Here is a 14,817-nt window from a genome sequence, read left to right on the forward strand (position 1 = left end):
CCGGGAAACTTTATTTCCCAGGTTGCCCCAGAACCAGTCTGGGGGCGGGGCTCCGGCACGCTTGCGCGTGCGCCTGTGGTCCAGGATGGGCTGGCGGCGGGTCCCAGGCTGCGGGCTGGTGCTGCGAGTGGCGGGCGATGGTTGGTTGGACTGACCCGGGCCCGGCCGGGTTGCAGAGCTGGAGGGGGTGGCAGTGAACGGCGGCGGAGGCTGCGGGGGTTCCATTTGGCTGACTGGGGAGTCGGCGGGCGGCAGGTAAGAGCGGAGCCGCGGCCTTTGCTCCCCAGTGCTGCCCTTTTTTCTAGGGTCGGGCCCTGTTCGGGGCCTTTTCCTGAGCCCGGGTTCCTGTTCTCTCCTTGCTCCGCCCTGCACGGCCTTGCCCAGCACAAGACTGGCGGAGTGCACCCTTGGGGAGCTGTAATGCGCGGAGCTGGAAGGAGGTCAGCCAACTCAAGTTGCCCATTTTACAGATTTGGAAACTCAGATCCAGAGACAGGATTTGACTTGTCTGGTGGCTCAAAGATAGTTTAAGGTAGAGCCCAAACCGGAACCCAAGTTTTTTGTCCCCCCCCCCCCCCCGACTTCCAGTCCATCCCACAGTGACCAGGCCACCCCATTCAGAAGTAAAACCTTCTCCGGGTTTTTGTGACTGCAACTTCAGATCTTGCAGTTGGATCCTCTCAAGCGGATCTCAGGTCGTGTGGGCCCATGCTTAACTTTTTCTCTTTCAAGGGATGTTAGTCCGGAAGAGAAGTCTGCCTGCACTCATCTTTGTCCAGATGAGATTTGCTACAACTTTCATCTCAGTTTCCCTTGCCTTCTGGTGGCTTTGGAATATATCCCTCCCCGTTCAAATCCTCCAGCCCCCACCACTCCAGTTTCCCCTTGGAAAACAGATGGTGACTTAGAGCCTTGGAAAGAGGGGAGTGCTGTGGCTGACTTCAATCCTCTCTAATCTGGTGGCAGACGTCACTATGGCCCATGGTTGCTACGGAGGGATCCGAGTGCTAAAGGCTTGTGCTTGGGGTGATAGTGAAGCTCAGCTTTGCTGTTTCCTCCTGTGTTCACTCTCATTCTTTGCACCCCACCACAATGTACACACACACAGTTTTTTCCAAATCTGTTTTACCTCAATTTCCTGAGAAGGAAGGAACTCCGTATGTTCAGGTGTGATCCCATGGACCACAGTCTCTCTTCCCTGCCATCCCTGTACCCCCTAAACCCCAGTAGCTAAAATGAGTTGCTCAAATCTGATGTGTAGCTCTGCATCTACAAGCTTTTAGCTTACATGTTTGGGTTGATTTCTGGTTGGACATGTTTTCCAAAATCCTTTCTTGCTCTTAAGTACTATGATTCTAATCATGGTTTCCTTTTCTCTTCACTGACCATAAAGAATGATAGCATCAGACACTTTTTTTTTTTAAATGTTATTACTTTGGCAGGAGTGCACTCGCTATTATTTGTAGCACAGATAGACGTTGGACCAGCCTCACCACTTCTGTGTCCTCTGTTCTTTAACAAGCTTTTATTGAGTCCTTCTGTGAGCCAGGTATCATGTTAAGCATTTTGTAAATATTTCATTTATATCTTAACTAAGTGTATATATAGAACGATAGAGGGTTAGAGCTGGAAGAGAACTTAGCATTTAACCCTACCCTGTCACTGAATGAGAACACAAGGAGATTGGGTGATTTACCCAAGATCACAGAACTACTTAAGTGCAGAATGGAACCCTAGTCAAGTTATGGGGTAGATGAGAGTAAGTCTAGTCCTGGAGGCAGGCATTTCCTGTAGAGCTCTGGAATACCAGAGGTGGTTGAGGACAGTTTGAAAGGTGGAGAATCTGAAAAAGAATATTTCTGGGTTTTTTTGTAGACTGGAGAGATGGCGTATAACTCCTCTGTTTATTAACAGGCGAGGAATGCATCTTATTTGTGAGCTGTTGCTATAAAGAGTATTTTAGCAAATAGGAAACTCTCCATTAGCCACAGTAAGGGAATGAACAGGGATGTGGAGTCACTTGGATTTGTTGTGGGGTAAAACGTTTGTCTTACATTTAACTATGGCCATATACTATTTTGAAAATTCATACTTCAAGCCAAATCATGGTTCTGAGCAATAGGACTCCAACTCAAGAGGAAGGAGGAAGGCTGATTTTTCCTTTCTCTCATTTCTACACTACTTCTTAAGTCTCTTAGCTCCTAGGAGTGATGGGAATGGCCAGTTTCTTTATCCTGATGCAGAGTAGATCCTTACTGAATTGTCTACTCTTTTGCTGGCCTTGTCTGCCGGATTCTTTTTTGCCGTAAGTCATTACAGGGCTTGTGGAAGAAGGTAATGAAATGTTTTTGTTTTTGTTTTGAAAGGCGTCTAGTGATAAGCCAGTGTGCAAGGAGAGCACCTTGCTCCAGTTACTGAACTGAAACCGTCACTACAGTGGAGCAGCCTCCTCCAGTTTCTGTTGGGTTTTGAGCTGCCTGTTAAATAAGTCAGTGAAGTTGCTGAGGACATAGTAGCCCTAGGGGAAAATCAGATAATTTCTCTTCTGGTAAGGGCTTTGATCTGCGGAATTGATGAGACTAGCATTGAAGGAGCCCATGACTTCTGTTCTGGACATTGCCTGGGCAGCTGACCTCCCATGGCTGTTGAGTGAGGTTGAACTCACATAGAGGAATGAAGGTACTTTCAGAGCTGGGAAGTCTGGTTGGGAAGCTTGGGGGCAAGGGCAGCAGCTGCAGAGAAGACTCATGAGTGTCCAGCTAGAACTGGCCAGTGGAGACTCATCACAGAGGACAGGCTCTGTGGTCTTCATGAGCCACAGCATGAAGGCCCCCCTCCCACTGCCACGGTCTCCTGCCTGTGGTGGTGTTCTGCTGTGAACACCTGAAGTTGTCTTGGCTTTTGTATCCTTGGGGTGGGGCTGGGACTGGAATTGGAGACAAAGCATCTGATGTCATGTAGGGTAGCTGAGGTGTCCTGACAGGAGACAGGAACTCTCAGGCTACCAGGCTGGGTCTGGTGGCTTGTAACATTAGCCCAGAGGAAGGAGGAAAGATGAGTATCTTCTGCAGAGATTCAGCACCAGGGCAGATCTAGATGTAGGACCCACATGCTACGCGCTTACTCCCCCAGTGGCCATTCCATGGTGAAGAACAATTGTTTGGAGGTGGGTGGGTGGGCTAGAGCAGGCAGGAGACCCTGGGAATCCTCCCCTGTGATGGCCCTGCCCACAGAGGTGTGGTGCTTGTCCGCTGTGCTCCACCCAGTGCTCTGTCTACACAGACAACTCCGAAGACCATGCCTTGCTTGGAGCTGCCTGCCTCTCCCCGAGCCCTTTACTGTGGCTCTTTACTCTAGGTGTGCCTCATCTTGGATTTGCTCTGTACCCATGTGGTATAATAGAAGTAGGATTTCTGCAGGTTCAGAACCTCCAGACCCTACCCAATGTAATCTGGTTGGGACACTGGTGCCACCTATTCTGCAGAGAAGTGAAGTGACCTTCCTACTTGCCACAGCTGGTGACTGGCACAGGTGGGCCTCATTTTGAGGTCTTTGCCCCCTCCTCCCTGGCGGGATAGGGAGGGACAGGACCTGACCAGCTCCTCACAATGGTGTGCTCTCCTAGGAGCCATGCGGGGCCAGCGGAGCCTGCTGCTGGGGCCCGCCCGCCTCTGCCTGCGCCTGCTTCTGCTCCTGGGCTACAGGCGCCGCTGCCCACCTCTGCTCCGGGGCCTGGTACAGCGCTGGCGCTATGGCAAGGTCTGCCTGCGCTCCCTGCTCTACAACTCCTTTGGGGGCAGTGACACCGCTGTCGATGCTGCCTTTGAGCCTATCTACTGGCTGGTGGACAACGTGATCCGCTGGTGTGGGGTGGTGAGTGATGCCCAGGGAGCAGGAAAAGGGCTGTTTTGGGGTAGTAGAAGGACATGTGTCTGGTGGACCCACATTGGGTTTGGGACCCACACCAACCCCCTACCCCAGGGAAATTCCCGAGTCTGCCCTTGGTGTTGGCAAACTCTGACTGTGTCTCCACAACCTCACTGGTGTGGGCAGGTGTTCGTGGTGTTGGTGATTGTGCTGACCAGCTCCATCGTGGCCATTGCCTACCTGTGCGTCCTGCCTCTCATCCTCCGAACGTACTCAGTGCCACGGCTCTGCTGGCACTTCTTCTACAGCCACTGGAATCTGATCCTTATCGTCTTCCATTACTACCAGGCCATCACCACTCCACCTGGATACCCACCGCAGGTCGGTCCCCACAGGGCCATGTGGGAGGGATAGAGCTGCAGGCTGTGGGAGCCAGCCCCAGGAGTGGGGAGGGAGAGTGCCTTGGTACCTTCTGAGGTCAGCTGTGCTGCCGCTGTTGTCATGATGCTTTTTTCTCCCTCTGCACAGGGCAGGAATGACATTGCAACAGTCTCCATTTGTAAGAAGTGCATTTACCCCAAGCCAGCCCGAACACACCACTGCAGCATCTGCAATAGGTGGGTCTTGGCTTTGCTTGCTGTGAACCCCAGCTTTGGCCGTTCTGCTGAAACCCTAGGGCAAAATTTAGACCTAAAGTTTGAGAAGACGTTCACGAAGCGCCCGTCATATATACCAGGCAGTGTGCCCTCACATCGTGACACCTGGTCCTCAGGATGGTCCTGGGTTAGGCATTGTCACCACTGTGGACACTGAGCTTCAGAGAGGAGTTAACCTTGTCCAGGATCATGTAGCCAGTGAAGCAGGGTTTGGAAGCGAGGCCTGGCTCTCTTCAAAGTCTGTGCCCTTTCCACCTCAGCAGGATGCTGGGCCTTGTAGGAAAGGATGGGCACTGACCTCTCAAGAACCTTGGCCACCGTAACAGAGCCTGTGTCCCTCCCTCACAGGTGTGTGCTGAAGATGGATCACCACTGCCGTATCCTTTTATGGTCTCTTCTGCCTGAGGCCTGTTCCTTTAGCTCCAGAGCCCCGCACTGGGTTATGGGCCACAACCAAGGCATCATCCCTCCCAAGAACACTGGGCTCATGAAAGTTAGTAGAAGAGGAGTGGTGGGGACTGGCCATCTCTGGGGCCAGGGCTGGCGGGGGAGAAGCAGGAGGCTTACCAGCTCTGGGACAGATCTTCGTGGAGCAGAGGATCTATTCTAATAGTTTTCTTTTGTAGACTGTCATGCTATCATTTGTGGGATGTTAGGAGTTGTTTGGGCTTCATGGTGTCCACTGGGCGTTCCAGATAGAACCACTAGTATCTTGGTACTGTCCCTTACAGGTGACTGGTTAACCCAAGCTAGGTTGAAGTATTGGCAGATTCATTTTGCTGAAGGATTTCAGTTTTCACAATTTCCCAGTGGGACTGGTGAAGGCTCTGAAAAACTTTAACCTCTGGGAACAGTCCTATGTTTTCCTGCCTTTGGGATATAGTTCTTGGTAACTGGAAGCCCTGTGTTTGGATGATGCCTTTATGAAGCAGGGATGAACCAGAGACCAGAAGCTGCGTTTGGTCTTATCCTTAATCCTTCCCCCACCAGCCTGGCTAAACAACTGTGTGGGCCACTATAACCATCGGTACTTCTTCTCTTTCTGCTTTTTCATGACTCTGGGCTGTGTCTACTGCAGCTACGGAAGTTGGGACCTTTTCCGGGAAGCTTATGCTGCCATCGAGGTGAGCCCATGGTTAGGAGCAGGATAGCTCCGTAGAATTTGGGGGCATGGAATTTGTTCCTAAGGAGTGGGGCTGGTAGCACCTCCATCCTAGAGGCCTAAGAGTAATAACCAGCACTGTTTTCCATCCCCTTAGAAAATGAAACAGCTCGACAAGAACAAACTACAGGCGGTTGCCAACCAGGTGGGCTGTCCCCACCCCACTGCCTCCTGCTGCTCAGGCCAGGGGGTATAGAGTTGCTGAGGCAGCGGGGGCCCACCTGCTAGTGCAGTTGTAGAGGCTGGCTGAGGGGCCTCTCAAGACTGGATCAGGGGTATTCTGGAAGGCTGTCTGCCATGGGCAGGCTCTGTGGCCTGGGGTAAACTAAAATCCCTGGTTTGTGACAGTTTTGGGCTCTCTATCCCATTATCACCTTCTTTGGGCCGAGCAAGGACTCTGCCTTGGTGATGGCCTGAGCAGCAAGGAGTCTGTGTTAGTCTGTGTAATGGGGTTCCAGGGGACAGAGATCAGGCTGGGCCAGTCTGATCACCCTTTGTTCCTGGTCTTTCTGCATCCATTGTCAGGATCATTGCTTCTCCTGGGCCTTTTAGGACCCCTAATTCTGAGAGGTCTTGGGTCATGACTGTACCACTTAACCTCTGCTGCCCTTTCAGCCCTCAGCGGAGCTCAGTTCTCCCTGCTTGTGCTTATATTCTGGGTGTGGGCCTGGCCTCCTCTCTTGAGGATTCCAGCTACATAGTGAGGGTGTTCTCGCTGGGAAGTGGAGTGGCTTCCCCTGGAGCCCCATTTGTGTTGTCAAATCTGAAGGCTCAGGGTCGGCTCCTCCTGTGCTTTGCCATCCTGTCCAGACCCGCTCTGCCCAGTATGTGTCCACATGATGCCGCCGCCGGGCTTGACCCACCCATCTGGCTGCTGCCCCGAGTTCTCTGTGGCTTGACTCCCTACTTTCTCACCCTGGGCTTTGGTCACTTCCATGCCTGCAGGTCCTGGGGGCTGTAGTAGAGACCAACAGAGCAAATGAACCACCCTGCTCTTCTTTTTCTAGACGTATCACCAGACCCCACCACCCACCTTCTCCTTCCGAGAAAGGGTGACTCACAAGAGTCTTGTCTACCTCTGGTTCCTGTGCAGGTATCAAACACTCATTTTTGACAGTTTAAGTGGGGGGCAGCTAGAGGAAAACCGTTCCAGTGCCCATGTGTGGGCAGGGACCCACCTGTCATGTGCTGCTGTTCTTAGTGTGACTTAGCTTGGCAAAGAGTCAGTGCTTCATTTTCTTCAGTGTTTTGGGGCAGGGAACACTAAGGATGCTAGCACTGAGTGTTACGTGCCAGGGTAAGTTAAGCTTCTACCTCAGGGTAGGACAGTACAATTTCCAGATGAGAACTGAAGATGAGAGGGTGAAGTGAGTTGCTGTGTGATCACAGCTGGGAATGGGAGAGCCGGAATCAGAAATGTGTGCTGCCTGTTCTAAACCTGGTGCTTTCAGTACCTGCTGCTGTTTCCTAAGCGTGGGTATTTTAGGAAATATGGACCATTTTTATTTGCAACGCACACTTGTTTCCCCATCCTTCTTTCCACATAATTTATTCTTTGCCCATGTTGATGCTTCTTCTTTTTTTTTTTTTTTTTCATGTTGATGCTTCTTCATTGATGTTTTTAATAGACATAGCGAAGCAACAACTGACCTACGACATAGGCTGGGAGACAAGACTTAGAGAGGTTTCCAGGGGATCATTGCTCAGCTCAGTTTCGAATTCAGACCTACTTGTAGCCTCCCCCTCCTCAAAACTCCCCACCAATCTCGGCCCCTCTTTTCTTAGTTCCGTAGCACTTGCCTTGGGTGCCCTAACTATATGGCATGCCGTTCTCATCAGTCGAGGTGAGACTAGTATCGAAAGGCACATCAACAAGAAGGAGAGACGTCGGCTGCAGGCCAAGGGCAGAGTGAGTAGGGCGAGGGCTTGGGGTGGAGGGTAACTGAACCTGCTGTCCTGGAAACAGAAGCCATGGCCAGGGCCAATAAGGGCAGGCCTCATAGGTCAGAACTTGCCTAGCTGAGCCTTAGCTTAGCCAATTTAGACTTTAAAATTAGGAGGGAATTAAGTAAAAAAGGGTTTGTAAAAACCTGTTTTTCTTGGCTCTAGGTTTTTAGGAATCATTACAACTATGGCTGCCTGGACAACTGGAAGGTTTTCCTGGGTGTGGATACAGGAAGGTAAAGTATAACAGCTAGTCCAGTGCCATCCAGTAGAATTCACTGTGATAAAAATTTTCTGTACCTATGTTGTGTAAGATATTAGCCACTAGCCACATATGGTTGCTGAACACTTGAAATGTGGCTAATGCACCCACAAGTTATATTTTCAATTTAATTATCATTAATTTAAATAGGCATATGTGGCTAGTGGCTCCCATACTGGACCACTGCAGGTCTAGACTCGGAGTAGAGATCACTGTTCCATTGAGCCAAAGGGGCTTAAGGCCAAAGCTGTGTGGTGTACATGCATATGTGGCTTACAGATGACTACAGCTACTGTCAAGAAGGGACCTCTAGGTAGGAGAGAGTGACCACGAGCCTCCTCCCATTTGTATGCCAGTGCCTGGAGTTCAGGCCAGCAACACGTGAGATAGTAGTCATCTGTTTGTAACACAAGTCCTAGGACAAAAAAATGAAGTTCCCTCCCTGAGCCCAAGAGACAAGGGTAAACCACTTTTCAAATTGCAACTCCCAAGACAGTAGTAACCAGGAGACCAGAAGTACCTGCCCTCATTGCAGTCCTGCCTGTCACTGCTTGGAGTGGCCCCTTAGAAGTTTCGCTTGAAACCTCTAAAGGCCCTCAAGACACCAGAGGGCACATGGGACAAATTAGAACTTTTGTTACCTTTGGGATTAATGCCAACGTAGCTTGAGGATACCTTGAATCCTTGCTGAGGACTGAGGATCAGGAAGGAAGACCAGGAACTCTTGGAACTCAGACATTCTGTCTTCTCTTACAGACACTGGCTTACTCGGGTGCTGTTACCTTCCAGTCATCTGCCCCATGGGAATGGAATGAGCTGGGAACCCCCTCCCTGGGTGACTGCTCACTCGGCCTCTGTGATGGCAGTGTGAGCTGGATTGTGTCAGTCACAGCTTGAGCACCACCCTGCTTCCTACGTTGTCTCAAGGGCCTCCAAGGATAGCTTCTTGGGATCCTTGGGCAAAAAAGTCAGTGGCCCTGCCTTAGAGTACTGTGCAGGGACAACTCAAGGACCAATCTCCTGGCTACTGCAGAAACAAGGCACGATGTGGAAAAATCCTAGGACTGATGTTCCTTTACTCAGCTCAGGCAAACTGAACTTCCAGCCCCAGACTGGAGATTAGGCAGCTAGCAACCTTGCCAGGTGCTGACCCCAACCTCCTCCAGGTTCCAGCACTGGGGTTGGCCACCTCCTCTTCCACTTGCTGTCTGAGGAAACACCTGAACAGTAGAGCGGAGATTCTGGCTTCTCAACAGGGCAAGACACCATGCCTACTGCTGAGGTCACTGCCACTTCTCACATGCTGCTGAAGGTGAAAAATAAAGGTATTTGATTTTTAAAGATACGTAGCTTCCTTTTGCTTTTACTAGAGGGTGAGGAAGGGAGAAGTCAGAGTCAGGGCCTGGTGAGTATGTGTTTTGGGGTCATGCTTCCCGTGCTCTACTTCGAGAGGTGGATGCCCCCAAGAATTACTGGCGAGTTCCTGTTGTTAGTGTTCCTCTAGCTTACGCAGTGGTGCGCTTACCAGTGGTGCGCTTACGCAGTGGTGCTCTAGGTAGGTGCCACAGAGACATACGTGGGGAGGGGGAAAATATCTGACAGCCCCATTACCAAAAGAAACCTTTATTCTCCAGTAGGTACACACACATCCATCATCCTGGTCCTCAAAGCCACATTCATCTGCATTCGCCCCACAGCAGCATATCTTTCTTCTTCTAACAGGTAAATGGAAGAGCCCTAAGACCAAGATTTTCTTCAAACACAAGTGGTCTCACACTCAGTTACTTCACAAAGCCTTAGAAGTCAGGATTCCTATGTTAAACAGCCAGCAACAGTGGCCCACGGAGAGGCAATCAGAGGCCAGTGGTCTCCCTGCCTTGGGCAAGATGGCTTGCTAGTTAGTAATTCCAAGTTAGATTGTCTGTTGGAACAGCCTAGGCTGGGACTGAGGGCTCAGCTGCCAGGGCTCCCCAGCAGAAACCTGTAAGCAGAAAGAATGTTGGCAGCGTCAGCAATGAGGCTCATTTCAATTCCATCTTGCCCATGACCTAGAAACTCACCATTCTCCCCTGGCTGATACTGCCTCCTTGCGCACCAGTCTCTTCTTGTCATCCAGGGGCTTGGCTAAAGCTCGGATCACCTGTGGTTTGTATGGCAGCAGCTGTGGAGTTAGAAGAGCCACAGCTTCGCTCAACCAAAGCAACTGAAAGGGCTGCTTCTCTGACTCTACAACTAATGTCTTCCTCTTCTTTAGCGATTCCAGAGGATGCTCTGTGGCAGGATGGCCGTTCCATCACAGGGTGGTCAGGTAAATGCCTGCCTGTGCGTACCTCACACAGCGGTCACACAGCAGGGTGGCCAGTCCTGCTTGTTAAGGCAAAAAGGTACTTCTCTGGCTCTTCTAAGAAGGGTCCAGGCCAAAGAGGTACTTACCACAGGGGTGGGCAGACGAGTAAGAGCGTGCATACACCGCAGCGCAGCAATCCGGACCGCCTGGAACACAATCCCAGAGGGTGAGAGGAGACCCATGAAGGAGACACATAGATGCCAAAGAGTTGTGGGGGCTTAACGCACCATGGAAGGGCTAGAGCTGAGGTTCAGAAACTTGGTGACGAGGGTGTCCACATGAAGACTCATGACCTGGGGTGCTTCCAACAGAAGAGGCTGAAGGCAGCTGAGGGTAGAGAGCTGTACTACACAGTCAGAGCAGGACAGGGCCTCCAGCAGCAAGGAGAGCAGCTAAAGGGCCACAGAGAAGGCAGGCACGATCATGTATGTGATAAGCCCGCTTTTCCTCCACCTCATCATGCCCCGGCTGGGGACACTGCCTTAGTGCCCCCGTCTGAGGCTCTGACTTCAGGACTTACCGTGGGCAACTCTGGCAAGAGCACAGGCTTAGGCAGCCTATTAAGTACATGAGACAGGCCCTTCAGGTAATTTGGCTTCACATCTGTAAAAACATGGAAAAGCTTAGGCAGAAACTGGTCTCAGACATAGGGCTTGGGAATTCAACTTCAATCTCTGATGAAGCTGGGACATCAGCCGAGCAAAAGGTTGGGAACCCCCCCCCCCCGACCAAACCTTCAAGCTCAGAAAAGGCAGAGAGACTCATTAAAGGAAAAAAAAGTGGAACAAGCATTTGGAAATTTTAGCCTTTCAGGTACAGGCGACACTACAGCTCTAAAGCAGCACTCAGGTCCCAAATTATTTGAGAGAATGTGCCCTGAGCAAAGGAAAGGTCTATATATTCGAGGCCTTTCTTTTAGACCCCTCTCACCTTGGGAAGCAGCATGGAAGCCCTGCACCAAAGCAGGCACATTATCTGTGAAGAAGCGCTGGCGGAACATGAGCCGCACCTCAGCGTGGCCAGCGCGTGTCAGCACATCTGTGCAGTCAGACATGAGCAGAGAGAAGCCGTCGGCTGCTGCTGGGCCTAGCTCTGGATCACTCAGAAGGCCCGTGAGCTGCAGAAAAGAGGTGCACCAGAAGAGAAGAATGAATCTTAAATACTCAAGAGGAGGATGACTGTCATTTCTAGGATGATAAACAAGGAAACTCCCGTTTAGGTCCTTGGCTCTCCTGTCTCCAGAACAGACTTACCCGGTCTGTAAGGCAGGAGCTGAGAGGGTGATATCTGAGTACCAGGGCCTTTGTTACCTGTAATCAGAAAGAGAACAGAGCACGACACTCGAACCCCAGAACCCCAAGAAGCATGCTTATGGTTCAAGGTCAAATGGAGAAATTTCATTTAACCAGACAGAATTGTCTCTGTCTAATCAGAATCCATTCTGGCTCCTTACCCAGAGAAGCAGTGTGAAGGCCTGACTTCGACAGGGCCCAGGGCTCAGGCCAGCCTCTACTTTGTCCACAGCTAGCTGCAGGAATTCATCCACCTGTTGCCCTAAAAATAAGGAATACTGATGCAGAGGCTACACATTTCTCCTTTAACAACAAAGGATATAAATCGTTTAAATGCAGGGCTCCCTGAGAAGACTTTAGAAGAGAATATTATCAATCTGGCTGACTTGGCCCACTCAGATCTAGGACACCAGCGTGAGAGCCTGGTATCTCATAACACAGGGGTACTAGTATTCGGAAAGAGCGGTCTACTTCTAGAAAAAAATGATCTCTAATAGCACCCTGTGGGGAGTAGGATGACAGACCTAGACAGAGCACTCTGCTTGAACCCTCTTATCTTCTTATGTCCCGTAAGTTTTGCCCAACTTTGGTCTTGACTCTTGTCCCAAGCACTGTCCCTTGGGAGTCCCTATTATATTATTAGCAGCTCCTTTTTGTAAAGGCTTAACTTCCAAGATTTCATCAGTAATTGCTTCCAGGAGGCTCCCGCCCCCAGCCTCATCTCAGTACCTGCAGGGAGCTTGTTGAGGAGTCCTGCAAAGCACTTGGCAGCGGCGGTGGAGGAGAACGGGCAGCTGGGGCAGCAGCTCAGCTCCACAAGCTCCCGCATGAGTTGGTTCAGCTGAGGGATTTCCACCTACACAAAACCTGACCATGTGATGCACGAAGAGAACACTTGCACTCCAAGAGATACCCAGTAGAAAGTGGCAGCAGGGGCCAGAATGGATGAGAACTAAATTCTCCCATGAGGAAAATAGATCAGCTTAGCCTACGGCAAGTTTCTGACCGGAAGTCACTTGGGAGCTGCCTCCCCTTGTCAGGGTTAAACTAGGGCACTCCCCAAATGTACTCACATTTCGAGGTAAGGAGCACACAAAGGCCATAAGCAGTGCAACCAGCCGCCTCTGCCCTGAGGAACCATCCTATAAAAGAAGAAGAGCTCTAGCAAGCCTGTCTTGCAGCACTAGGCTTGTCTGTCCCCAAACCCATCCCATATTAGCTCTAAAAATTTGAAGGAAAGGAGTCCTGGGACGCCTGGGTGGCTCAGTTGGTTAAACATCTGTCTTCGGCTTAGGTTATGACCCAGGGTCCTGGGATCAAGCCCCACATCGGGCTCCCTGCTCAGCAGAGTTTGCTTCTCCTCCACCGCTTATGCTCTCTTGTGCACTCTCTTTCCCAAATAAATACAATCTTAAAAAAAAGAAGTCCAAGATTCTTTCCCTTCTGGTCCATTAGATTCTTACCTGGAATGGCTGGAATCTACAAGGAAAGCTGTTTTCAGGCAGAAAGGAAATGTTGCCATCCAAGAAAAGGGGCACAATGTGGGCGACACTCTGGGCAGCTAAGCTGGGGAGAGAAGACTACGTATCACCAAGGAGCCAGGGTTCTGAAGTACCCTCAGTTCACATGAGCGTCACTGGGTCAATGGGCCAAATCATGATCTTTCACGCATTCAACAGGTATTAATTTAGCATATATTATGGGCTAAGAACCATTCCCATTTTAGGCCCTGGTGATTTAGCAGTGAACCAGGTAGATTAAATCCCCGTTCTCCTGAAGCTTATAATCTATCTAGTCAGAGAACTCAGTGTATATTTCCAAAATAAATAAATAAATACATAAATTAAAAAATAAACAAAAATGCTCCACAGGTGATTCTTATGCACATCTGTAGCTAAGAAACATTAGCCCATGCTTCCCCCACCCTCATAACCCATGGTGCTGAAAAAGCCCCTTCCTTTTACTTTGCCAGCAAAACAACTCCCTCCACATTTGATTTTGGGTAAAAGGACAGTTCCGAAGGCAGCTATCTGCGGCTTCTCTTCAAGACTGTTATCCTCCTGCCTAGGATCAAGCCACATCAATGATTATACTCACTCAGGGCTCAAGTGGGTAGTGGCAGTGCCAATGACAGACACCATGGCAGCCAAGACCTCATCTTCCAACAGTACTTTTCTCAGAACTGAGTGTTCCTTCTCTGAAAAATCAACACACACACACACACACACACCCCATCACCATGCCATGACTGTGGTTCAGATTAGGCCCTGTCATCACCACAGTTCTAGTCAAAATGGCAGCAGTTTCTACCCTGTCCTCTAGTAGTGCTAAGGTCCCCAGCAGCCCGGAGCACCAGCACAACCCCAGAAGCTGGAGTAGCTAACGTGGGCCACAAGTTCTTGAATATTCTGTGCTATCCTTAGGCTGGCAATGTGGAGAATTAATTAGAGTTAACTATCACAATCTTCTTAACTTCAGGAATATTTTAGTTTTTCCCAAACTTAAAGGTCACACGTATTTATCATCACGGGTCCTCATTATCACAGCAGCTACCTATAGGGAGCCCCCATAGGTATATACTACGTACTACATTGCCAGGCACCACACATTTTTATTTAATCCTAACTACCCTGTGACACAGATACTACTCTTTACCTTCCCCTTATAAGCAAGGGAACAGAGGCATACAAAGGCTAAGTATCTTCACTTAAGTTAACAAGAGGTGGAGTTAAAGCTGGCCAACCAGGTCAGCTTAACTCCAAGGCCTAATTTTGAACTAAACTAATCACATAGCAATTACAGAGAAAAAAGGTAAGCATCGTTCTGGTGTTGCTAACACCGGTCAGGTTGGAACCCTTTGCTTGAAGTGAAATCTCACTTTGGGGACAAAGCATTGAAAAGAAGCCTCTGCTGGTACAGAATGTAATACCAGCGATAGCCTCAGGGTGACAGTGCTGCTCAACACTAGTGGAAAGCTGAGGTCTAGAGGCGGGCTAGCTCCAAGTCTGGGCTGCAGAAAAGTCACCTGGCATGGAAGCCTGCACAGCCAAGGCAAGCAGGCAAGGTACAGCTGTCTGATGGAAATACCAGCAGCTCTCGGGGTCCTGTTGGCATTTTTCTGCCACCTGCTGGAGGCTCTGACAGACGGCAATAACTTCACTGGTTTCTGCAACCACAGTCCCTGTGTGATGAGAAAATATTGTGTCAAGTTTTCTTTTCTTTCTTTCTTTCTTTTTTTTTTTTTTAAAGATTTTATTTATTTATTTGACAGACAGAGATCACAAGTA

At 50.0% G+C, this 14,817-nt stretch overlaps 2 protein-coding genes across 9 annotated transcripts in view; one reads left to right on the forward strand and one right to left on the reverse strand.

Moving 5' to 3' along the window:
- The first annotated feature begins 50 nt into the window (after positions 1-50).
- Positions 51-9,236, forward strand: ZDHHC16 (zinc finger DHHC-type palmitoyltransferase 16). 6 transcript variants are annotated; one of them, XM_059398267.1, is made up of 12 exons: positions 51-255; positions 3,358-3,531; positions 3,626-3,873; positions 4,054-4,248; positions 4,396-4,484; positions 4,872-4,900; positions 5,514-5,647; positions 5,783-5,830; positions 6,693-6,778; positions 7,471-7,594; positions 7,795-7,865; positions 8,648-9,236. In XM_059398267.1, exons 3-12 carry the CDS (start codon positions 3,631-3,633, stop codon positions 8,760-8,762), a joined length of 1,134 nt encoding a protein of 377 aa, XP_059254250.1. In that variant the 5' UTR covers positions 51-255; positions 3,358-3,531; positions 3,626-3,630; the 3' UTR covers positions 8,763-9,236. The 6 variants fall into 6 exon arrangements, with proteins under 6 accessions (XP_059254250.1, XP_059254249.1, XP_059254248.1 ...); XM_059398266.1 differs by having other exon boundaries at positions 3,420-3,531; XM_059398265.1 differs by lacking the exon at positions 3,358-3,531 and having other exon boundaries at positions 52-255.
- Positions 9,237-9,498: 262 nt separating this feature from the next.
- The window catches only part of MMS19 (MMS19 homolog, cytosolic iron-sulfur assembly component), a 34,266-nt gene continuing 28,947 nt past the window's right edge, over positions 9,499-14,817 (reverse strand). For all 3 annotated transcript variants that reach the window (XM_059398273.1, XM_059398271.1, XM_059398274.1), the window contains 13 exons: positions 14,556-14,711; positions 13,628-13,727; positions 12,994-13,096; positions 12,604-12,672; positions 12,260-12,386; positions 11,692-11,792; positions 11,492-11,548; positions 11,169-11,355; positions 10,759-10,841; positions 10,466-10,630; positions 10,325-10,384; positions 9,952-10,052; positions 9,499-9,872 (listed from right to left, as the gene is read on the reverse strand). In XM_059398273.1, coding sequence (XP_059254256.1) covers positions 9,845-9,872; positions 9,952-10,052; positions 10,325-10,384; positions 10,466-10,630; positions 10,759-10,841; positions 11,169-11,355; positions 11,492-11,548; positions 11,692-11,792; positions 12,260-12,386; positions 12,604-12,672; positions 12,994-13,096; positions 13,628-13,727; positions 14,556-14,711 — 1,337 coding nt within the window. In that variant the 3' untranslated portion in view covers positions 9,499-9,844. The remainder of the gene's footprint in view (positions 9,873-9,951; positions 10,053-10,324; positions 10,385-10,465; positions 10,631-10,758; positions 10,842-11,168; positions 11,356-11,491; positions 11,549-11,691; positions 11,793-12,259; positions 12,387-12,603; positions 12,673-12,993; positions 13,097-13,627; positions 13,728-14,555; positions 14,712-14,817) is intronic.

This window comes from Mustela nigripes, chromosome 4 (assembly GCF_022355385.1).
Source record: "Mustela nigripes isolate SB6536 chromosome 4, MUSNIG.SB6536, whole genome shotgun sequence".
Classification (NCBI taxonomy): Eukaryota; Metazoa; Chordata; class Mammalia; order Carnivora; family Mustelidae; genus Mustela; species Mustela nigripes.